The 23,816-nt window shown below is 49.9% G+C and overlaps 1 protein-coding gene across 7 annotated transcripts in view; it reads left to right on the top strand.

Moving 5' to 3' along the window:
* Positions 1 to 23,816, top strand: part of LOC147701648 (leukocyte immunoglobulin-like receptor subfamily A member 6) — a 602,586-nt gene that overhangs the window by 342,245 nt on the left and 236,525 nt on the right. For 4 of the 7 annotated variants that reach the window (XM_086930274.1, XM_086930269.1, XM_086930270.1 and 1 more), the window contains 2 exons: positions 5,411 to 5,704; positions 9,114 to 9,395. In XM_086930274.1, coding sequence (XP_086786400.1) covers positions 5,411 to 5,704; positions 9,114 to 9,395 — 576 coding nt within the window. The remainder of the gene's footprint in view (positions 1 to 5,410; positions 5,705 to 9,113; positions 9,396 to 23,816) is intronic. The other 3 variants (XM_086930276.1, XM_086930275.1, XM_086930271.1) reach the window with 2 other exon arrangements.

Here is a 23,816-nt window from a genome sequence, read left to right on the forward strand (position 1 = left end):
GTATGCCTTGCAAAATGTGTTTAGCTCCTGTGGACCTGACATATTTTAAAGAAATTGAGGGCCTCCAGCGGGACTTGCTAAGAGATGGGAAACCACGCATTGCCCTAAACAAGCTCACATTAAACTGATACGAGGGAGGCATTAGCCTCCGAGACATCCAGAAATATTATTGGACTGCACACCTTGCAGCCGTCAATCATGGCACCTATGGTAGCCCAGATGACCCTGGATATAATATGGATAGTTGGTTCCTCCCAGGCGGGAATTTCAATTGAGCACTCTACTCCAAACCTGGCCAATTCCATCTGACAGGCACTACCAAACACTCGGTAGAAGTCTAGCATGTTGTATCTAAATCCCTCGGGTGGGGATATAAACTGACTTTAGAAACTCCCTTGTGGGACTCCGAGAGGCTGGGTTGCCTATGGAAATCGGACAGATTCGATAGGTGGGACCTGATTGGAATCTTACAAGATAAAGACATGTGGTAGGAGGGAGAAGTGAAGTCCTTTACCACTCTATAGCAACAACAAGAGCTAGTCGACACAGAACTTTTTCGATACAAACAAGCCCGCCATTGCACTGCATTTGCTTCTCCCATAGGGCTCTTCCCCCCTGAGTCCTCCCCGCTGGAAGATAGAGTGCTGGATGGTCACCTGCCCGGAGAAAACTATAGCATTAATATATAAGAAGTTAATAAACAATATGACAGACCCCCTCCAAACCCTATGGGAGAAATGGGTATGAGATGGTATCGAATTGGATGATGAAGAATGGCACGAGGCAGAGTCTTCTCCGAGAGTGGAAGCAATCCCGGCAGTACTTAGGCTGGTACAGCTCAAAAGTCTCCATAGAGTATATGTTACAGGCCCCAGACTGGTACAGATGGAAAGGGCTGAAGGAGGAGAGTGTAGGGTAAGGTCCGGCAACTTAGGCACCTTCATGCACATTATATGGGAATGCGAGCATATGCAATCCTACTGGAGAAAAATACACAATATAATATGTAACGTGCTCACTGTAGTCCTTCACCCGGAGGCATGTAGGTGCCTTCTGAACATATGGGAGCCTATAGATTTGAATAAACATCACACAAAGTGGGTTACACTGGGGTTAATGTTGCAAGGAGGAACATTGCACAACTATGGGGAGCGGTGTAGCCACCCACCGTAGAGGCCTGGAAAAAAGATCTTGATTGTTGCATGCACGGGGAGAAGACGGTCTATGTAGCCCGGGGTTGCCCAAAAAAATGGTCTCGAATCTGGAGCCCATGGAACGCATATGGAGGGGACATGTGCCTTCCACCGCGTAGTATTGAGCAGGATGATGCCCTCACTCGTAGATTGTCCCTACAGTATAAAGTTATACTAAGTGATTGCCTATTGTTGTCACTGCATATGATAATCCTGATTCCACTGTATTGTATGGTTTATGTCGATGAATGTTAATAAAAAGAAATTAAAATGTTATTTTTTTAAAAGATTGGTCTACACCTGTTTGGCTTATTTAATTTACCTGTCAGTCCCTTGTAAAGTGGTATCTCAGATACCCAGAGCTGGTAAATTAAATGCTGCTGGTGGGCTTGCCGCGCTGGTTGCGCCACCCACCGAAGTAGCCTTTCAACCCGTCTCAGTCCTCTGCCATTGCAGGGCCTGTGCGTTCAGTGTTACTGCCGCTATTACGTGGCACCTAAAGTGTGTGCCATGTCTGTGACCCCCCTTTTACTGCATGTCAGTCTCCCCTAAGGTAGGCCCTAGCTAGCCCTATGGGCAGGGTGAATTGTAGGTAGAAGGTAGGACATGTACCTTAAGTGTGTGACATGTCCTGGTAGTAACACATAGCCATTTTGGTTTCTCACTGCTGTGAGGCTGCCCTCCCATAGGAATGCATTGGGGATTCCTTGATAAGTGTTTCAGTGGTTATTCCTGATATGAGAGGAGGAGCGGGGTCAAGTTTGTTATGGTGGGAATAGTAATAATAAATACTTCACTATGGTGTGCGCAGATTTATTATCACTATTTTAGAAATGCCACTTCAAGAATTAGGCATTTCTTGGTGCTATGTGTCTGCCTGTCTGATGTGGATTGCATGTCTGCCTTTGGAGTGACAGAGATTGGTGAGGTGTGTGTGGCTCCAGGGAGGGAAGGGTGAGTCAGTGCTAGGCTGAATGGGAGATCTGCAATTGGAGTAGTGGGAGGAGTAGTCCCCTGACCCTGAATAGGTCTGTGCCTGCCTAGGTGAATGCTGGCTCCGCCCACCTGTGGTGTTGCTGATGACAGCCCCAACCTGACAAAGGAGGGTGGGAGCCCTGTAAACAAAGTGCTCCACACCCCCCAGAACTAGTTGAGGCTGGATTTGCTCAAGCCCTGTGCCAGGACAGACAAAGCAAAAGTGGTGTATAAATATTGGGGCTGTGACCTCATGAAAAGTGTGCCTCCTTGTGCTTCTGAGGACTAGCTGCTGCTAGGCTTCAGGAGGTACCTTCATGAGGGACTGCCTCCCTTCTGGAGGGCCCTGTGAGCTGGCCTGCCTGGGTCTGGTCTTGTGCCCCTGAAACTTTGTTATTTGGAGCTGTGGCCCCTAGCGCCTTGTGAAGCACTGTATCCAGATTCCAGGAAAGGAGGAATGTGGGGCCGTGCAGCACTGTGCTGCGAAGTGCCTGCAGAGGGAATTCCGAGCGTAGAGATTACCCTGAGTTGCTGGAAGGAGTTGGAGCCCAGCCTGCATTGCCACTGCTTAGAGGAAAGGGAGCCTACCCCACAATGGTGTGCGTTTATTGGTGGGAGCCCACCCCACCTTTATGTTGCGAGAAGCGGGAACCCACCCGCAGGATGGTGCCTTTATTTGTCTAACAGGAGCCCACCCCTCATGCTGGTACCATTATTTGTGGAGCGGGTGCCCAACCTGCATTTCGTGCAGATCAAAACCAAAGCGGGAGCCTACCCCGCCTCATAGTGCCTCCCGGAGTGAAGCCGCCACAGAGAACGGCAAAAACAGAAGTCAGGTGGGACTCGCCTGGTTGTAGGCGGGCCGGCAGGAGAGACGATGCCAGAGCCCCGTGTGGTGCTACTTGAGTCAGGACGTTGTAGCCTGGTCCTGGGCAGGGCTCCAGTGAGCTGGAGAGAGCCCCTCGGAATTGGCCAAGTCGAGACAGAGCAAGACCCCTCCGGTGACTGCAAGAGAGCCTCGGAAGTCAGGTTTTGTGGAAGCCTGATCGAGGGAGGAGTCATGGAATTGGAGCTTTCTGGGCTCCGGTAGATGCAGGAGTGAGACCGGTGTCCCAAACAGGACGGTGTGTCGCGGATTCAGTCAGAAGAACCAACCCCGGTGAGTGGGGCTGTACGTGAGCCTTTTTTTTTTGGTGCGTGAGCTACACCGGAGGCGTCCCGGTGCAGGGGTCACTGTGATTGCTAGAGTCCTGACGAGAGGGACTCATGGGGCACTGAAGTGCTGAGGCTGAATTCCTTGTTGGGGAGCAGTTTGTATTGGAGAGTCCCGGGGCCAGTTTGTATTTAGGAGTCCTGGAGTGGGGCTCAAAAGGGCACAGTGGTACCAGGCCTCATGATCACAGCTGCACCGTGAGAGAGAGCGGGCAGCTGCCACATTGGGAACAATTGTGGTAGAGTTCTAGTGGGGACTTAGGGGAAACAGAGGTGCCAAGGCCTAGTTTCCAGCTGCACCACGAGAGAGAGCGGGCAGCTACAATGTGGGGCATTATTTTTCCTTTCTCATGATGAGGGAGTGAGATACACTCCTCTACCCCAGCGCATTGCGCACCGTGATTTTGCTGCATTGGCAGCTACGAGCCCTGACATTTAGGACAAAGAGCATTTGGGCCCCAGAGAAGGCCAGTTCATCTGGGGTCATTTCAGTGTGTCTGTTAAGGTGCTGTGTGCACTTTATCTGTGGTACTGGGGTGCAGTACTCATGTTTTAGGCATAATGTGTTTATTCCTAATGTGGCTTATTCCTAATGTGTCTATGCCTTTTGTGATGCCTATGACATAATGTATTTATGTTAGGATGTTTATGCATAAGATGTTCATGCCTACAGATATTGCATAATGTGTTTATGCTTGTGATTTGTGCATAATGTGTTCTCTGCCTAACGCTAATGTGACCTGATGCTGAGGTCATTATTGTACCAGAAGTTACTGGTTGTGATATTTTTACTACTAGTGCTTTCTAAAGGTTCTGACAGCGGCCTCATTGGCCCTGTCCTGTATATAATCTCCTGCGAATATTGCCTAGTGACAGTTGGCACAGTGTATATTGTGTGATTATGATTCTAATGTGTTTTGGATAATACAAAGGCTATTTTTCATATAACCTTGTGCGGAGTGTCTTTTGTGGTGTGCCTAGTGTGTTGCTGCTGTTTGTTTGTGTTGCGCAAACGCTTTACACATTGCCTCTCGAAAAAGCCTGACTGCTCGTGCCAAGCTACCAAGGCGGTGAGCAGGGGTTATCTTCGATGTGTAACTCCCTTGCCCTGACTAAAGTGGTTGTTTCTGCCTGGCTTTGGCGCAAACCTTACCCAAGCAGAAATGCCATTTCTAACAGAGGGTGAATGCATGAATGAATCAGTGGATGTGTGAACAGATTCATGAAAGTAAAGATGAGTGACAAAGTGCATGAATGATACGTTGTTGAGTACCTAAACCCATCAATGACACATTAGGTACTTTCATTCACACTCAAGGCCTATTGGCATTGCTAATGCTTGTTACTGTTAAAAAGGTGCACTTCGCAAGAGCAGCTGAGACATAAAGTGAAGAAAGATGATACTTAATGCTCTCGTCCACTCCTGACATAGAATCAATAGCCATGTGTGGATGTGAGACTCTGGGACAGACCAAAGTCACAGTTGAGCACAAACCTGACACAGCCTAAAGATGCGGAAACTCGATTAACCACCCGAAAAAGGGTGGAGGCGGAGCAAAGCTAAGAGCCAAAGACGAGTGATCAGGAATCAGAGAGGCAGGCCACAGACAGAAGGGGAACATGATATGCGTCTTCACCGTCACCCCGAAATGCATAACATGTAAGCAATTGTGTAATTTTTATACCACGTATCTAGTCTAAAGGTGTGTATTATATTACACGAAACAACCAAGATCGATCGTTTCACAAGTACCAGTATTATACTATTAAGCTGGTGTTTCTCGGGTGCACAACGATTACATAGTTACTGGCGTTGGGCCAATAGGACATTTTTCGTGTGAGCAGAATCACAGAATGGAGACTTGAGGTAAGTAAGAGACATTTGAACATTTGATCCAAGATTGGTAATGACCCGAAGTGGTGGGAGGTAAAGATGCCATCGGGGGCGGGAGCGGAAGAGGAGGGAAGAGGGAGTGAGTCAAATGTTGTTCTTTTGTACATTGTGGTGAACTTGTCTTCTTTTATTGTAGCTGCAGAAACCTTCCCGAAACCGACCCTTCGGATCACCTCCGGGAGCGCGACCGTGAGAGGAGGAAACCTGACCTTGAGCTGTGCGGCTGCGGCACAGTACAGAGATATGAGATTTATTCTGAATGGAGGTAGAGTCTATCGCCCTCCACAAGACCCTCCTGGGAGCGAGGCCGTCTTCCACTTCACTAATGTAAACTCGGCGCACGAGGGGAGATATTACTGCGAGTACCATTCCAAAGGAGCCCCCCGCATTGCGTCTGACTTCAGTGACACCGTCGAGGTAACGCTCCAAGGTGAGAGCTGAGGTGTTCTTTTGTGTCTTCCGCTGTTTTCGTGTCGTGTTCGCCTCTCGATTTAGAGGGTTATTTGTATTCAGCGTTTGTCCTCTTTAGTTAGGGAAACTCAAGCTCGTTAGATTTCCACACAGATATCGCAATGCTCGGGGCTCAGAGGACGACTAATCCTTCCTATAGGGTGAAGCCATAAGAGACGGACCCAACCGAGGTTTCAGAGAAAAGCTCCGTGTGCTGCGATAGCTGGGACAAACTGGGGTGCGGTGTGTACTGGGGAGGAAAAGATGGTTAGTTTCTGGCCTTTATGATTGTTTTGTTTGTTTCCCTCTCACCACAGCAGTGGCGTCACTAGGGGGGTGCGGGGGGTGCGGACCGCACCGGGTGACACCATGCTGCTCCCCGGCGCTGCAGACTTACTACAGCAGCTGGCTCCGTCAGATAGTCACAGTTAAATCTGTCTCTCCTATGAGACTCTATGAGATGCTACAATGTTGCAATCTGGCTGGGGACCCCGGGCCCTCGGCGCGGTTGTCAATCACTGAAGACTTCCTGCCCTTAGCTCAACAGAGCAGAGGCGAGGGGGGATTATCGGATGTTGGAACCTCAATTCTGGCTGCCTCCAGAACACAGGAAGGAAGTCATTAGAAGTGGCGGGGAACTGGAGAGAGGCAGAGAGTCAAGCTTCTGCTGCCTCGGGGCCTAGGGTGCGTTTAAAAATGTAATTATTACCGCGGCGCCCCACACCTGTCCATGACTGACTCTCAGCATGGGCCGCCCGCGCATCAGGCAGTGTAAACATCCATATTGCAGCAGTGGGAGAGTCTGGAGACCCCCCTGCAGCTCAGTGACGTGATTCCGAGACGAGCGAATGAGAGATAGAAGTAAGTAATGGCCAGGTCTAAGCGGCGCTATTACTAGTAGAACCTTGAAGTGCGTCGTTTCCTCCACTCTGCCTTAATGCACTTAGCAGATGAAAGTATATGGACAGTGAGGATACGGGCCTCCTTTGTAGTGTACGCACCTCAAGCTGCCTAAGCAATGACCCCACTGCCCCTGAGACCATTAGAGCCCTTTCAAAGGGTCCACTTGGCCCCTGTATGCATCTTTGCAGTGTCTCGCACTTAGCCCTGCGGGTAGTGGAACACCCTCAAAGTGCCCACGTGACTAGGTACTCTGCTAGAGGGAGTAAAACAGAGAGGGAGCTAGAGGGAGCAAGACAGAGGGAGCGAGGGAGTAAGAGAGAGGGAGCTAGAGGGAGTAAGACAGAGAGAGAGGGAGACAGAGGGAGCTAGAGGGAGCAAGAGAGAGGGAGAAGGAGACTGAGGAAGTAAGAGAGAGAGAGCGAGCTAGAGGGAGCAAGACAGCGTGAGAGGGAGCTAGAGGGAGTAAGACAGAGAGAGAGTGCTAGAGGGAGCTAGAGTGAGCAAGACAGAGAGAGAGGGAGCTAGAGGGAGTAAGAGAGAGAGAGGGAGCTAGAGGGTGCAAGACAGAGAGAGGGAGCTAGAGGGAGTAAGACAGAGGGAGAGTGAGCTAGAGGGAGTAAGACAGAGAGAGAAGGGGCTAGAGGGAGTAAGACAGAGAGAGAGGGAGACAGAGGGAGCTAGAGGGAGTAAAACCTAGAGGGAGCAAGACAGAAGGAGCGAGAGGGAGTAAGAGAGAGGGAGCTAGAGTGAGTAAGACAAAGAGAGAGGGAGCTAGAGGGAGCAAGAGAGAGGGAGAAGGAGACTGAGGGAGTAAGAGAGAGAGGGAGCAAGACAGAGTGAGAGGGAGCTAGAGGGAGTAAGACAGAGAGAGAGAGCTAGAGGGAGCTAGAGCGAGCAAGACAGAGAGAGAGGGAGCTAGAGGGAGTAAGAGAGAGAGAGGGAGCTAGAGGGAGCAAGACAGAGAGAGGGAGCTAGAGGGACTAAGACGGAGAGAGAGGGAGCTAGAGGGAGTAAGACAGAGAGAGAGGGAGCTAGACGGAGTAAGACAGAGAGAGGTAGCTAGAGGGAGCAAGACAGAGAGGGAGTAAGAGAGGGAGCTAGAGGGAGTAAGACAGAGAGCGGGAGCTAGAGGGAGTAAGACAGAGAGAGGGAGCTAGAGGGAGTAAGACAGAGAGAGGGAGACAGAGGGAGCTAGAGGGTGTAAAATAGAGAGAGGGAGCAAGACAGAGAGAGGGAGCTAGAGGGAGTAAGACAGAGGGAGAGTGAGCTAGAGGGAGTAAGACAGAGAGAGAGGGGGCTAGAGGGAGTAAGACAGAGAGAGAGGGAGACAGAGGGAGTAAAACAGAGAGGGAGCTAGAGGGAGCAAGACAGAGGGAGCGAGAGGGAGTAAGAGAGAGGGAGCTAGAGGGAGTAAGACAGAGAGAGAGGGAGCTAAGGGAGTAAGACAGAGAGAGAGGGAGGTAGAGGGAGTAAGACAGAGAGGGAGCTAGAGGGAGTAAGACAGGGAGGGAGGGAGATAGACAGAGAGAGGGAGCTAGAGGGATTAAGATAGAGAGAGAGAGGGAGCTATAGGGAGCAAGACAGAGAGAGAGGGAGCTAGAGGGAGTAAGACAGAGAGAGAGGGAGCTAGAGGGAGTAAGACAGAGAGAGAAAGACAGAGGGAGCTAGAGGGAGCAAGACAGAGAGAGAGGGTGCTAGACAGAGAGAGGGAGTAAGAGAGAGAGAGGGAGCTAGAGGGAGCAAGACAGAGTGAAAGGGAGCTAGAGGGAGTAAGACAGAGAGAGAGAGAACTAGAGGGAGCAAAACAGAGAGAGAGGGGGCTAGAGGGAGTAAGAGAGAGAGAAGGAGCTAGAGGGAGTAAGAGAGAGGGGGCTAGAGGGAGTAAGACAGAGAGAGGGGAAGTTAGAGGGAGTAAGACAGAGAGAGGGAGCTAGAGGGAGCAAGACAGAGAGAGAGGGAGCTAGAGGGAGTAAAACAGAGAGAGGGAGCTAGAGGGAGCAAGACAGAGAGAGAGGGAGCTAGAGGGAGTAAAAGAGAGAGAAGGAGCTAGAGGGAGTAAGAGAGAGAGAGCAGGAGCTAGAGGGAGTAAGACAGAGAGAGGGAGTTAGAAGCAGTGAGAGAGGGAGCTAGAGGGGGCAAGACAGAGAGAGGGAGCTAGAGGGAGTAAGACAGAGGGAGAGGGAGCTAGAGGGAGTAAGACAGAGAGAGAGAGGGAGCTAGAGGGAGTAAGACAGAGAGGGAGCTAGAGAGGGAGCTAGACAGAGAGAGGGAGCTAGAGGGAGTAAGACAGAGAGAGAGGGAGACAGAGGGAGCTAGAGAGGGAGCTAGAGGGAGCTAGACAGAGAGAGGGAGCTAGAGGGAGTAAGACAGTACCTAGCGCCGTACATTTCCGACAGAGGTGGTCCATGCGGTAAGTCGTGAGGGGGTGACACCATGAGTTACCCGCACCGGGTGACACCAACCCCAGTGACGCCACTGCACCACAGACGCCTATCCGAATCCATCGGTTGTGTTGAGCCCCGGGAGCCTGGTCGCCAGAGGAGGAACTCTGGCCATAAACTGTACATCGGAGTATCCGAATATGAGATTTTTTCTATACAAAGGAGGTAACATTTACCGTCAAGTGGACCCCCCTGGAAGCGAGGCCGTGTTCGTCATCAGCGGAGTCGGAGAGACGGATGAAGGGCGCTATGAGTGCCGCTATCGCCCCCTATACGGACCGCTCGTGTGGTCTGCAGCCAGTGACCCCTTCCGAGTACGAGTCCTAGGTAACAATGTGATACTGTGACTTTACTTCATCTCTCTTCTTTTCTTTTTCGATGTTTTTGTCAATCACTTCTCTTGGCCTGCTCCAGTCTAACGCCCGTAGCCTCCTCGCGGCTCACACCGAACACACAGGGTTGTTCCGTCACTTTGGCGGGTCTAACCAGAGCGCAAGATTCGCGTGAGCGTCAGAGAGGGCAGCGCGTGCCAGGCTGGAACATGGAAAGAGTGGAGGGAGGGTTTGTAAGAGGAAAGAATATATCCCACATCTTTTCTACCTATCTCCTCCCTCATTTACAAATCTGTCAACAGCTGTGCAGTATTTTCACTCCAACTAGGGGCAGTGATGGCAGATGATCTATATAAGGCCAGGTGAACAGCAGGAAACACGCCTGCACCATTTGTAGGAAGGAGACGTTGTTCACCTTTTAGGCATTGAAGATACCACACGTTATCCACAGAAAATTAATCTCTTGAGACGCTAACACTTTTATTTTTTATAAGAATTTGTTCCTCCAATCCCTTTACTTTCCCGGATGTGCAAGCAAGTGTAGCGAGTGCTATCTGCTACTCTATCCTACAAAGGGTTGTTTTGGACTGTATTCCAGACAACACATGGGGCGGGGGTAGTGGGTTAGGGGGGGATTACGGGTTGCATGAACCATGTGAAAAGAGGATGTATGACGTTACAACGCGAACTTTTACAACGCACACCGTTACAACGCAATTTTTACAACGCAGATACATTTACAACGAATACCTTTACAACGCAAGACATTACATAGCAGATGCTATTACAACGCATGCCATTACAACGTAAGTATAGGTAAGTATATTATTTTATTTAAAAACGTAATTTAATAAAATGTAATTAATTAAATAAATTAAACTATTTTTAAATAATTAATTTGTACTTATATATATATTTAAAAAAATAGTTTATTTTTTAAAGAACTATTATTATTAAAGAACTATAATTATTAAATAATACAATTAATCAAATTAATTTTTTTTAATTATTTTAAATTATTAATTTAAAAACAGAACCCTAAAAATACCCCTGTACCCCAAACCCAAACCCAGCCCTGAACCCTAAAAATACCCCTGTACCCCAAATCCCAAACCCAACCCTGAACCCTAAAAATACCCCTCTACCCCAAAACCCAAACCCAGCCCTGAACCCTAAAAATACCCCTGTACCCCAAAACCCAAACCCAACCCTGAACCCTAACAATACCCCTGTACCCCAAAACACAAAACCCAACCCTGAACCCTAAAAATACCCCTGTACCCCTAAATCCAAACACAGCCCTAAAACCTAAAAATACCCCTGTACCCCAAAACCCAAACCCAGCCCTAAAACCTAAAAATACCCCTGTACCCCAAAACCCAAACCCAGCCCCAAAACCTAAAAATACCCCTGTACCCCAAAACCCAAACCCAGCCCTAAAACCTAAAAATACCCCTGCACCCCAAAACCCAAACCCAGCCCTAAAACCTAAAAATACCCCTGTACCCCAAAACCCAAACCCAGCCCTAAAACCTAAAAATACCCCTGTACCCCAAAACCCAAACCCAGTCCTAAAACCTAAAAATACCCCTGTACCCCAAAACCCAAAGCCAGCCCTAAAACCTAAAATACCCCTGTACCCCTAAACCCAAACCCAGCCCTAAAACCTAAAAATACCCATGTACCCCTAAAGCCAAACCCAGCCCTAAAACCTAAAAATACCCTTGTACCCCTAAACCCAAACCCAGCCCTAAAACCTAAAAATACCCCTGTACCCCAAAACCCAAACCCACCCCTAAAAATACCCCTGTACCCCAAAACCCAAACCCAGCCCTAAAACCTAAAAATACCCCTGTACCCCAAAACCCAAACCCACCCTTAAAACCTAAAAATACCCCTGTACCCCAAAACCCAAACCCAGCCCTACAACCTAAAAATACCCCTGTACCCCAAAACCCAAACCCAACCCTGAACCCCAAAAATACCCCTGTACCCCAAAATCCAAACCCAACCCTGAACCCTAAAAATACCCCCGTACCCCAAAATCCAAACTATATATATAAAATTACTTTAATTAAATTATTTTATTTATTTTAAATATTTTAGTAATTAAAAAAAGGTTAAATAAAATAAAATACTTACCTATACTTACGTTGTAATGGCATGCGTTGTAATAGCATCTGCTATGTAATGTCATGCGTTGTAAAGCCATGCGTTGTAACGGATCCTGCATTGTAAAGGTGTGCGTTGTAACGGTGTGCGATGTAATAGTTGCGTTGTAACGGTTGTTTCCCGTGAAAAGAGCATGAGGTTGGGTCTGACACTCGCTTTCGTTTTCTCATTCTATTTTGTGTTTCTGGTCTCATGATCTCTTTTTATGTTTCTCTTTCTTTATGACATGTACCTGCCTATCTCGTGTTTATATCCTCGCCTCCCATATTGATGTCTTTCCTTCTTTCTAATTGACTCTTCCTCGCTCTGTCGTCCTTTCCCTCTTCTTTGCCTGTGTTTGTATCTTACATTTCTTGGTTCATCCTATTTTTCTTTGATTCTTCCTCTTTCATTCTTTCCTTCTCTCTTCCAGTCTCTCCTACTCTTTCTGGGCTTCTCTTAATTTTTCCCATGTTCTCACCACTTTCTCTCTGCATGTAATTCCTTCTTCCTTTGCCTAGCTCGTCAGCTCTGTCCGCCTCCTTCCCCTTTCTCTGCTGATTTTGTATTTTCTTGTATAACCTTAATTTTTCAATTTTTCCCCTCTTCCTGCCTGTCTCTTCCTATAGAACAGCCTTCTACTTTCCCTCAAATGTGGCTTGTCTATCTTTGACTCTGTTTCTTCATCTGTCTATATCTCTTTTGTCGCTTGCCACGCTCTCTCTTTCAATGTCTGTATGTCCTACCTCAACCCTCTCTTTCTTCACCTGCTTTTTTTTATCGCTGTATTTACAAGTTGTTGCTAACCGCAGTTAGCAGCAGTTTTCCGGGGTAAACATGAATTTTTAGGATCGCCACTTCTGTTAGCAGGACTTAACGAAAATGAGATGCATGGTAGGTGTTCCAGTGCAAAAACTGCTGCTAACTCCACTTTGCGATATTTACAAGAAATTCCTTGCATGGTGCAAACCAAAAAAACTGCCTCTAACTCCAGTTTTAGGCAGTTTTTTGAGACCATAAAATAGCTGGTCTTAAAAATGGTGCAAACACTTGAGGCCTCATTTCAGAAGGTTTTGGTGCTGGACAGCGCTGCAAGGAATGTTGGAAAGAAACAGTTTACTGGAGTATAACCCGTTAACTCAGGTGAGACCTGGTAAAGTTTGTAACATACGTAAATTTCTCAACTGGAAGTCATTTAATTAGGACAAAGACAAAAAAACGTGTTGTAGGTCACAGCAGGAATGGAATATAAAAAAGGGAGACCACAACAGGGATGGTAAAGAAAAGGAGTTATTATTAGTGCGTAGTTATAACAGCACTACAGCACAGATTGATAAACAGTGTACATTAACACATGAAGTGAGCACTGTACGTGCTAGTGATAGTGAGCAGTGCAGTGACACAAGGGTTAGGATAACAGCGTAAACACCGAACAGAGTGACAATAGTACTGTGGTCAAAATAATGCAAATAAGGGTTTTTAGAACATAGGAATGTTGGGAGCTCCATTGAAAACAATGAAGTCCTCCGGGCTTATAATGGCAATTAGAAAATTGGAATGTTGGAAGCTCCATTGAAAACTATGGAGTGCTCCGGGCTTATAATAGCTGGTATAAGCCTGGAGCTCCAACATTTCCGCTGGAGAGGGCCTTTAATAGCCGGTATAGCCCTCTATGGCATCAGGGAGCCTGAGGGGATTCCAATCCCCTCACGCTCCCATAAGGCTTTGTTTTATTTTGTTAGAACATTCTGCCCTCAAGTGGCAGAATGTTCTAATAGCCTTATAGCCCTTCATAGCTGGGCTATACTGGCTATTAAGGTCCCTCTCCCTTGTTAAAGGCACTTGCCTTCGGCTCGGGCCTTTAATGCTGGAGAGGGCCTTTAATAGCCGGTATAGCCATCTACAGCGAGCTATAAGGCTATAATATACAAAGTAGATATTTAGCATTCAAGACAAGTAAAAATAACCAAAACAGCACCAATGTTTTTAGCTGGGTAGTCAACGGCGTTTGAACCTGATTGATTTCAGGTCATCATCAGGACAATGGTCAATAATTTTAAAGTAGTGCTTTTTAGAGGGAAGGAGAGAGAGAGAAGGGTAAGTAACTAAGTAGCCCAAGAGTAAAACAAAGAGAAGATGGGAGGGTCCTGGTGGTTGGTAAATACCTCAGGTGGATGTGGAGTGACTCAAACATCCTGGTTTGGTGAAACAAGGGTTGCCACAAGAGAGGCAACGTCAAGCAACCGTGGTGAAACTGCCTGGGGAAATGCACATGTAAGCAGTGGTGGCTCCTCCATTGGGGTGTGAGGGCATTGCCCCACTGCTTTCTCACAATGAGAGAAGCAGAAACATGAAATTGTAAAACTACCATTTCATATTTCAGCTTCTCACACGACGAGAAAGCAGAAGTGCCGGGAGTGCCTGGTTGGGGGCGGGCGGGTGGGCGTTCCTCCTTGATTGCAGAGGAAGCGTGGTTAGCCCACTGTCTTTGGTGCGGACTATTTGTTCAGTCCCCAGGGCAGACCAAACCAGTCATGCGCAGTTGGGCACTCTCTCATTTTCTCTATGTAGGCTGCATGCAGCCTACATAGAGAAAATGGCTCCCTTGCCTAAAGGCGCTCAGCCGGGTGCCGCCCGCCCGCCTCCAATCACAATGCTGCTATTGCAGCGTTGTGATTGGCTGAGGGGAGCGGGAGGGAGGCTCCTAGGTTAACGCCTGGCTGGGAGCAGCAGGAGAGGTGGCGCGTGATCTGGAGGAAGAAGTGGAAGGAAGGTATTAAGGTAAGTTTAGTTACATTTTATTTTCATTACTGTCCCACTCCCCCCCCACACCCGCGCAAACCCCCCCCTCCCGTCTTGCTGGCCGTGACTGCTTGCAGGCAGAGAACCTCATCTGTTGCTGTGGTAGGCCCCTGGTGTTGTAAAGCGCACCGGGTGCCAGATTTGGGGTTGGGGAGCGACTGTGATTTCCCCCCGTCCCCTCTTGTTGCCGACCTTTTCCACAAAACCAAGATGGCGATGGCAAGAGGACAGTGATTGCCTTTACTTGAACGGGGAATCTCCACACAGCATGTGTCGGAGCCCGTAATCGCTAAGAGGCCCTGCAAATAACTGAGGGAGACTAAGGCACCTTTTAATGGCCTGGTGGTGGAACCCTTTGGGGTGGTGAGCACACAAGGCCTAACTGCGCCACAGGTGACACGCATCACGACCGGCAGTGGCAGGCCGTAACTGCCACTCAGGACTACCACTAATTCAGAAGGCAAGTGCTTGAGGGACAGAGAGAACTACCTCCCCCCCCACTGATCCTACACCCTACAGTCGTATCGGAGATTGACGGCTTATGATAGGGCTTTGACATTAAACCGACCTGTGCACTACGGGGGACAGGCGGTGAGAAAGGCTGTGTGACAGAGTCCTAGGCCTGCGAAGACACAAAATGGATAAACCCAAAGTAACAGGGGCAAAAGGCTCCAACACAGTCCAAACAAATAAACTTGATCGCTGCACCCTCACTAAAGACTCACTGTGTCATGGATGATACATCTGGAATCAAGACCACCTTAGAGCATAAAATGGGATCAATCTCGATGGAAGTGAACCTAATCAGAGCAGCTCTCACCAAAATCAACGAGAAAGTCAAACAAGTAGAAATCACTGCAACAAGCTTAGTGGGTGACGTCACGCAAATACAAGGAGAGATACAAGCCCTCAAACCTTCCGCAAATTTACTGAACAAAAACTGGACGATTATGAAGGGCACCTTCGGTGGAACAACATACGCATACTGGTGGTGCCAGAGAGAGCACAAGGGCAAGCCTCGGATCGCTTTGTGGAGGAACTTATACTGAACTATCTGCAGCCCAGGGGCCTCAGTAAATTATTCGTCATTGAGCAGGCACATAGGGTCCCTGGTGGACGTCCGAAGCCGGGGGCCCCCCCACACCCGATGTTAGCGAGAGTTCAGAATTTTCGAGACAGGGATGTAATCGTTCAGAACGCCAAGTAAAGACCCCCACTTCGTTACGACAATGCCGTAATAACCTTTTTCCCGGATTTCATCCAAATGGTACAGAGGCAGAGACAAACATTCATGGAGGTGAAAAGGAAGCTCAGAGAGGGAGGGTTTAAGTTTGCAATGCTATTCCCAGCGCGTCTTCGTGTAGAGGCAGAGGGACGAGCTTGGTTCTTTGCACAACCAGACTGTCTCAGACTGGCTTGAGAGCCAGACAGAGCGAAATCTCAACGGTCATAGCAGTGACGAGGAATCAGCCTCCCAGACCAGGGGATGAAAGGGCCTGAAATGATGAGGGGGCCTCCTTGGATCAGAAAAGGTCGACAGTCATGTTGAGACAGGTACCTGGGGCCCATCACAGCCGACGTCCGATGGGACTCCTCTCCCAGTCACTTAAAATTAGAACTATGGAACGTGACTCTACTTGGGGAACGTATGGCTGCTAAAGGGGAGGAGTGGACAGAGGGACGGAGGGCAGCGCCCCACATATTGCTACCTTTAGTTCACCTTGAGGGAGACAGGCACTCTGCAAGTTTTAAAATGGGCAGTTCGACGCCCAGAGTGCAGGGAAGCAGGGAGTGGGGTTGTTGGGTTAAGGGTTTGTGTTTGTTTTTTGTTGTGGTTTTTAACATCGACAACGCATATTGGCATCGTGACAGAGGATACAAAGACTTATTCTGGACCCAATGAGTACACAGTGGGACAAGAGTGCTAGAATACTGAGCTGGAATATTAACGGGCTTGGGGATAAAATCAAACGCAGTGTGGTCCTTCAATATATTAAAAGGCAGGCCCCGGCATTGTCATGCTTCAGGAAACGCACTTGGTAGGAAACTCCTGTAGGACAATGCACTGATGGGGATACAAAATGGTAGTGCATGCCGGGTTCACAACTAGCTCAAAAGGCATTAGTATTATGATGAAAAACTCATTCCTGCTCCCTGCTCCTGCTCCCAGGACACCCCCGCACCGCACGGCCACCAGCTGCTGCGTGTGCCCCCTGCTCGCTGCCTCTCTCAGCCTCACTGAGCCTGCCGCCTCTTCCCCGCCCCCGCTGCCCCAGCGGGATCGCTCTCCCCGCCTGTGTGCTGCCGCGCTAATTTTTCAACTGTGTTTGCATTTTTCTGTCACTGCATTGTCCACTGTTGTTCGTGTTTTCTCCCCCTGAGCCTGCGATTTAATTCACTTTTCCTCCCCATTTTTCCCCTGTGCCCCCCGCCCCGCTCCCCGCTTTTCGCCGCCGTGCCAGCGGCCACACCCCTTTCCTTTGTGTACCCTCCCCGCTCCCCGCCTCCCAGCTCCTCCCTCCCTCACACTTCGCCAGGTATGGCGACCGTGCAGACGCGCAGCGTTGACGCGCAGCGGGCGCGCCCGAAGCGCGCCGAAGGTGCGCCAAAGGTAAGACCGTCTGCGCCCGTCCGCGCCTGGACCGCGCCCAGTGCCAGGACCCCTGGCTCCCGCAGACACCAGCCCACCCGACGTACCTATAACGCCACCGAACTCTACGCACTCAACGCCGGCCGAACCCCGGGTTGCTACCGAGCCACCCCGAGACGCACCCACGGACCCTTCTGCTGCCACTCCTGCAAGTTCACCTGCATCCGGACCTGCACTACTCCTGCACCGACCAAGACCAAGACGAGCAACAGCAGCAGCCACCTAAAGTGCATCCTGCTCAACACCCGCTCCGTCCACAGACACGCCATCGAGCTCTGGAACCTGCTCGACTCTACTTCACCAGACGTCGCCTTCCTCACGGAAACCTGGATGAACGCCTCTTCAGCGCCCGACATCGCCATCGCCATCCCAGACGGCTATAAGATCATCCGAAGGGACCGCATCAACCAGACCCGAGGAGGCATCGCCATCATCCACAGGAACACCATCCGCATCACGACCAACACCTACGACACCCTTGCACCCGCCGAGCACCTGCACTTCCAGGTCCACATCAACCCCAAGACCACCCTCAGAGGCACCCTCATCTACAGACCCCCGGGACCACGCACACAATTCAGCGAAGACATTGCCGACTTCATCAGCCCGCACGCCCTCGCCTTCGCTGACTACATCCTCCTCGGGGACCTCAACTTCCACCTGGAGAACAACAACGACCGCAACACCACCACCCTGCTGGACAACCTCGCAAACCTCGGACTCAAGCAGCTGGTGACCACCCCCACCCACTATGCCGGACACACACTCGACCCAGTCTTCTCATCCAGCAAGGACATCACCTTCAGCCACGCCACCGGACTCCACTGGACGGACCACAGCTGCGTCCACTTCAGCTTCAAAAGGACCACGATCCCCCACCAACAGCAACAGGTTGCACGCAGAAGCTGGAACAAGATCACAGCCGTCCAGCTCGCGACTTCCCTGAGCAAGAACCCACCCACCAGCGCAACGAACCCCAGCCAAGCGGCCACCAACCTCACAAAATGGATCAGCGACTGCGCAGACGACCTCGCCCCCCTGAGGACCCCGCCTAGCAGACCCGGCAGCAAGAAAGCCCCATGGTTCACCGACGAACTCAAGAGCTCCAAGAAGAACTGCAGAGCCCTCGAGAGAACCTGGCGCAGAGACCCAACACCTGACAACATGACTGCCCTCAAGCTTGCCACCCGAAAACACCACCAACTCATCCACACAACCAAGAAAACTGCATTCAAGGAACGACTGGACAACAACACACACAACAGCAAGGAACTCTTCAACATCGTCAAAGAGCTCTCCAACCCCAACGCCGGAAACAACGACATCACCCCTTCGCAAGACCTCTGCAACTCCGTCGCCTCCTACTTCCACAACAAGATCCCGGACATACACAACAGTTCCAGCACTCAACCGACACACGCCACGACCGAACCACCGCCCCCCACCACCACCCTCCGCGCCTGGACCCCGATCAGCATCGAAGATACCGTCGACACGATGAACTCCATCCACTCTGGATCTCCGACCGACCCCTGCCCTCACCACGTCTTCAACAAGGCCGACGTTGTCATCGCACCCCACCTGAGGGACATCATCAACACCTCCTTCGACACCGTGACCTTCCCTGAGAGCTGGAAGCACGCCAAACTCAGCGCTCTACTAAAGAAGCCATCAGCCGTCCCAACCGACCTCAAGAACTACCGCCCCATCTCGCTGCTCCCGTTCCCTGCAAAAGTCATCGAGAAGACCGTCAACAAGCAGCTGGCCGCCTTCCTCGAGATGAACGGATCCTTCGACCTCTCGCAGTCTGGCTTCCGAGCCAACCACAGCACCGAGACCGCCCTGATCGCAGCCACCAATGACATCCGAGCACTGCTTGACAACGGAGAAACAGCGGCCCTCATCCTCCTAGACCTCTCCGCAGCCTTCGACACTGTCTGCCACCGTACACTAGTGCAGCGACTCAGCAACGTCGGAATCCAGGAGAAGGCACTGGAATGGATCATCTCCTTCCTTGCCGGAAGGACACAGAGAGTCCGCCTCCCCCCGTTCAGATCTGAAGCCACCGAAGTCATCTGCGGCGGTCCTCAAGGGTCCTCGCTCAGTCCAACCCTCTTCAACGTCTACATGAGCCCCCTCGCAGACATCACACGCCAGCACAACCTCAACATCATCTCCTACGCCGACGACACCCAGCTGATTCTCTCCCTCATCAAAGACCCCGCCACCGCCAGAGCCAACCTTCACGAAGGGATGAAAGAGGTAGCCGAATGGATGAAGAACAGTCGCCTGAAACTGAACTCGGACAAGACGGAAGTCCTCATCCTGGGATCCTCACCCTCCGCCTGGGATGACTCCTGGTGGCCCCCCGCCCTAGGCAGCGCACCCCAACCAACAGACCACGCATGGAACCTGGGCTTCATCCTGGACTCCTCCCTCTCCATGACCAGACAAGTCAACGCCGTCTCCTCGTTGTGCTTCAACATCCTGCGCATGCTAGGTAAGATCTTCCGGTGGATCCCCACCGAGACCAGGAAGACGGTTACCCAGGCCCTCGTCACCAACCGGCTGGACTACGGCAACTCCCTCTACGCCGGAACCACCGCCAAACTCCAGAAGAGACTCCAGCGGATCCAGAACGCCTCAATATGACTCATCCTGCACATCCCACATCGCAGCCACATCTCCGGACACCTGGGAGACCTGCACTTTCTCCCGGTCAACAAGAGAATCACCTTCCGTCTCCTCACCCACGCACACAAAGCCCTACACAACCAAGGCCCAGGATACCTCAACAGCCGCCTCAACTTCTACGCTCCCAAACGCCAGCTTCGATCGACCGGCCACGCCCTCGCCACCATCCCCCGCATCCGAAGAGCCACCACAGGGGGACGGTCCTTCTCCTACCTCGCCGCCAAGACATGGAAATCCCTCCCGACCCACCTCCGCCAGACCCAGGACCACCTCGCCTTCAGGAAACAACTCAAGACCTGGCTGTTCGAACAGTAGCAGACCCCCCCACCCCCTAGCGCCTTGAGACCCTCTGGGTGAGTAGTGCGCTATACAAATGCCTTGATTGATTGATTGATTGGTTCCCCCTCATCATAAGTTCCACATGGACACATGATAGGGGCAGGTACATAGGAGTTACGGGCTCATGGGAAGGGGGCACCATAACACTCATGTCAGTCTACATACCACCTGGCCTATAGACTACCACATTTAAAGACCTGGGCGCCATCTTGCTTTCAGTGCCGTAACGTCTACTAGTACTTGATGGCGACTTCAACTCTGGTTTCAGGTACGCTGGACCGCCAGCCCCCATGTGAAATAGGGCCCTCTTCTCATTTGCTGCCAGACTTTATTGAGGCCCTGGGATTGGCTGACGGGTAGAGAACACATAACCCTGACAAAATACAACAAACTTTCCACTCCGGGGGTCATCATAGCCTTTTCTGGATAAACTGTATCCTAGTCCCTGGCCCACAAATAGCGCACATTTGTGAAATTCAGCACTTAGCCAGGGGCATTTCTGATCACTCCCCGGTGTGGGTACACATGGTCCTCAACCAAGTAAGAGTGGGGATACTTGCCCCGATAAGCCCTTGGTAACTCTGGGACCCCATAATCCGTAGGGTCTCGTCAAAGCCATGGACAACTACTTTCGAGAAAACAAGGGGACAGTGGACTCCTCCCACACTCTATGGAAAGCCTTGAAATCAGTGATCAGGGGCCAGGCCCAATGTCTAATATCTGGACAGAAGAAAGGCAAACGGAAAGAGATCTAAGAAATTGAGGAATAGATCTATCGACTAGAAGGGGAAATGGGAACTGAGGCCACGCCAGAGAGGCTTCATGTGCTGCAACTTAAGCAAGACGGATATGGAGCCCTAGTGACCGACAGGGCTAAAGTCCTAGGGAGGGAAAAACTCAGAAGAACATATGACCTGGGGGATAAGGCAGGGAAACTCATGGCCTGGCTTGATAACAGAGAGTGGATGAGCTGGCTGGTTCCAGAACTCAGGGATACAGGTAGCACTTCCATAACAGACCCACAGGATATCGCAAAACGATTTGCTAGACACTTTAGTGAGGTGTACACTACGGGGGCACCATTCATTGAAGAAGACTCATGTTTGTTAAATACGGAGTACGTACAGTTACACATGCTATGATTTTAATTTTTAACTTGGAATCGGCAGACATTTATTTTTATACTGCGACGTTCTTAAATCAGTGCATCAACGCTAGGAAAAGTATGATTTTTTTAACTGAAATTTTGATCAATTGGTTAGATATGTCTATTTTAATGTAAATAACCACATCTGATATGATATGATTTTATGAAATATGTAATAATAGTTTTGATTCCTTTTTTAACATTTTGTATTCTGTCTGTGCTTTTATGGTCATCTATTTGAACCGAATAACGCTTCATGAAATGAAATAAAATGACTCTTCCGAGCTCTTGCAAGGCATAACGCTCCCCACCCTCTCTGCAGAGGACCATGATTTTCTAGACAGTACATTAACGACGGACGAAATAGCAGAGGCAATCAGATCGTTGAACTCAGAAAAAGCCCTTGGCCCAAACGGCATTCCTATTGAGCTGCATAAACTCAGGCCCGACAAGTTAACACCCTATTTAAAAGGAATGTTTGATGAAAGCAAGGAAAAGGGGATACTGCCAATAGATCAAAGAGTGGCCACCATAGTCACCATTCATAAGGAGGGTAAAACCAAAACTGACTTCGCATCATACAGACCGCACTCGCTCCTCAACTTGGAACCCAAAATTCTTGCCTAGGTCCTGGCGAATCGCCTAGTTAAAAATATAACAAGCCTGGTGCACCCGGATAAATCAGGCTTTATGCCGCACCTAAACACAGCACTGAACCTGCGTAGAGTCCATGGAGTTCTGGGTAGAGCAGCCACGATCCGCGAATCAGCCATAATTGTATCCTTGGATGCGACCATGGCATTTGATACTGTCGAATGGTCCCATCTCCTGGCCGTACTCACAAAAATGGGGTTTGGCCCACGCTTCATTCAATGGGCACGCCTCTTGTATAATAGGCCCATGACGCAAGTTGTAGTCAATAACAAAAGATCAGACACGTTTACCTTGAGTCGAGGAACCCATCAGTGATGTCCGCTTTCACCTCTCCTGTTTGCCTTGGCCTTGGAACCACTGGTGGTTTGGATCCGGAGGGACCCAGTAATAGGAGGACTGCATTGGTCTCCTGATTGGGAAGACAGCATTTCGCTTTATGCGGACAACATACTATTGTATCTGGCCTCCCCCAAGAGGTCCCTGGGGTCAGTCCTGGACATTCTTGCAGTTTTCTGCAGATATTCTGGGTTTTCCATCAATTGGAATCAGTCCCATCTCTACGTCCTTCAGGGAGACCCACCACGAGGCTGCACAATACAGATTAGCGCTGTGGGCTCCAAATATTTGGGAATATTCATCTCCTTAGACCAAACACTCCGATACAATCACAATCTTCTCCCTCCGTTATTGAGGTTGAAATAGGACATAGCTAGTTGGAAGTCTCATCCCCTGTCACTCTTGGGCAAAGAAGCTCTTTTCAAAATGATGTCCTTACCCTGTTTCTTGTATGCCTTGCAAAATGTGTTTAGCTCCTGTGGACCTGACATATTTTAAAGAAATTGAGGGCCTCCAGCGGGACTTGCTAAGAGATGGGAAACCACGCATTGCCCTAAACAAGCTCACATTAAACTGATACGAGGAAGGCATTAGCCTCCGAGACATCCAGAAATATTATTGGACTGCACACCTTGCAGCCGTCAATCATGGCACCTATGGTAGCCCAGATGACCCTGGATATAATATGGATAGTTGGTTCCTCCCAGGCGGGAATTTCAATTGAGCACTCTACTCCAAACCTGGCCGATTCCATCTGACAGGCACTACCAAACACTCGGTAGAAGTCTAGCATGTTGTATCTAAATCCCTCGGGTGGGGATATAAACTGACTTTAAAAACTCCCTTGTGGGACTCCGAGAGGCTGGGTTGCCTATGGAAATCGGACAGATTCGATAGGTGGGACCTGATTGGAATCTTACAAGATAAAGACATGTGGTAGGAGGGAGAAGTGAAGTCCTTTACCACTCTATAGCAAAAACAAGAGCTAGTCGACACAGAACTTTTTCGATACAAACAAGCCCGCCATTGCACTGCATTTGCTTCTCCCATAGGGCTCTTCCCCCCTGAGTCCTCCCCGCTGGAAGATAGATTGCTGGATGGTCACCTGCCCGGAGTAAACTATAGCATTAATATATAAGAAGTTAATAAACAATATGACAGACCCCCTCCAAACCCTATGGGAGAAATGGGTATGAGATGGTATCGAATTGGATGATGAAGAATGGCACGAGGCAGAGTCTTCTCCGAGAGTGGTAGCAATCCCGGCAGTACTTAGGCTGGTACCGCTCAAAAGTCTCCATAGAGTATATGTTACAAGCCCCAGACTGGTACAGATGGAAAGGGCTGAAGGAGGAGAGTGTAGGGTAAGGTGCGGCAACTTAAGCACCTTCATGCACATTATATGGGAATGCGAGCATATGCAATCCTACTGGAGAAAAATACACAATATAATAAGTAACGTGCTCACTGTAGTCCTTCACCCGGAGGCACGTAGGTGCCTTCTGAACATATGGAAGCCTATAGATCTGAATAAACATCACACACAGGGGGTTACACTGGGGTTAATGTTGCAAGGAGGAACATTGAACAATTATGGGGAGCGGTGCAGCCACCCACCGTAGAGGCCTGGAAAAAAGATCTTG

Source organism: Lissotriton vulgaris, chromosome 7, assembly GCF_964263255.1.
Source record: "Lissotriton vulgaris chromosome 7, aLisVul1.2, whole genome shotgun sequence".
Lineage (NCBI taxonomy): Eukaryota > Metazoa > Chordata > Amphibia > Caudata > Salamandridae > Lissotriton > Lissotriton vulgaris.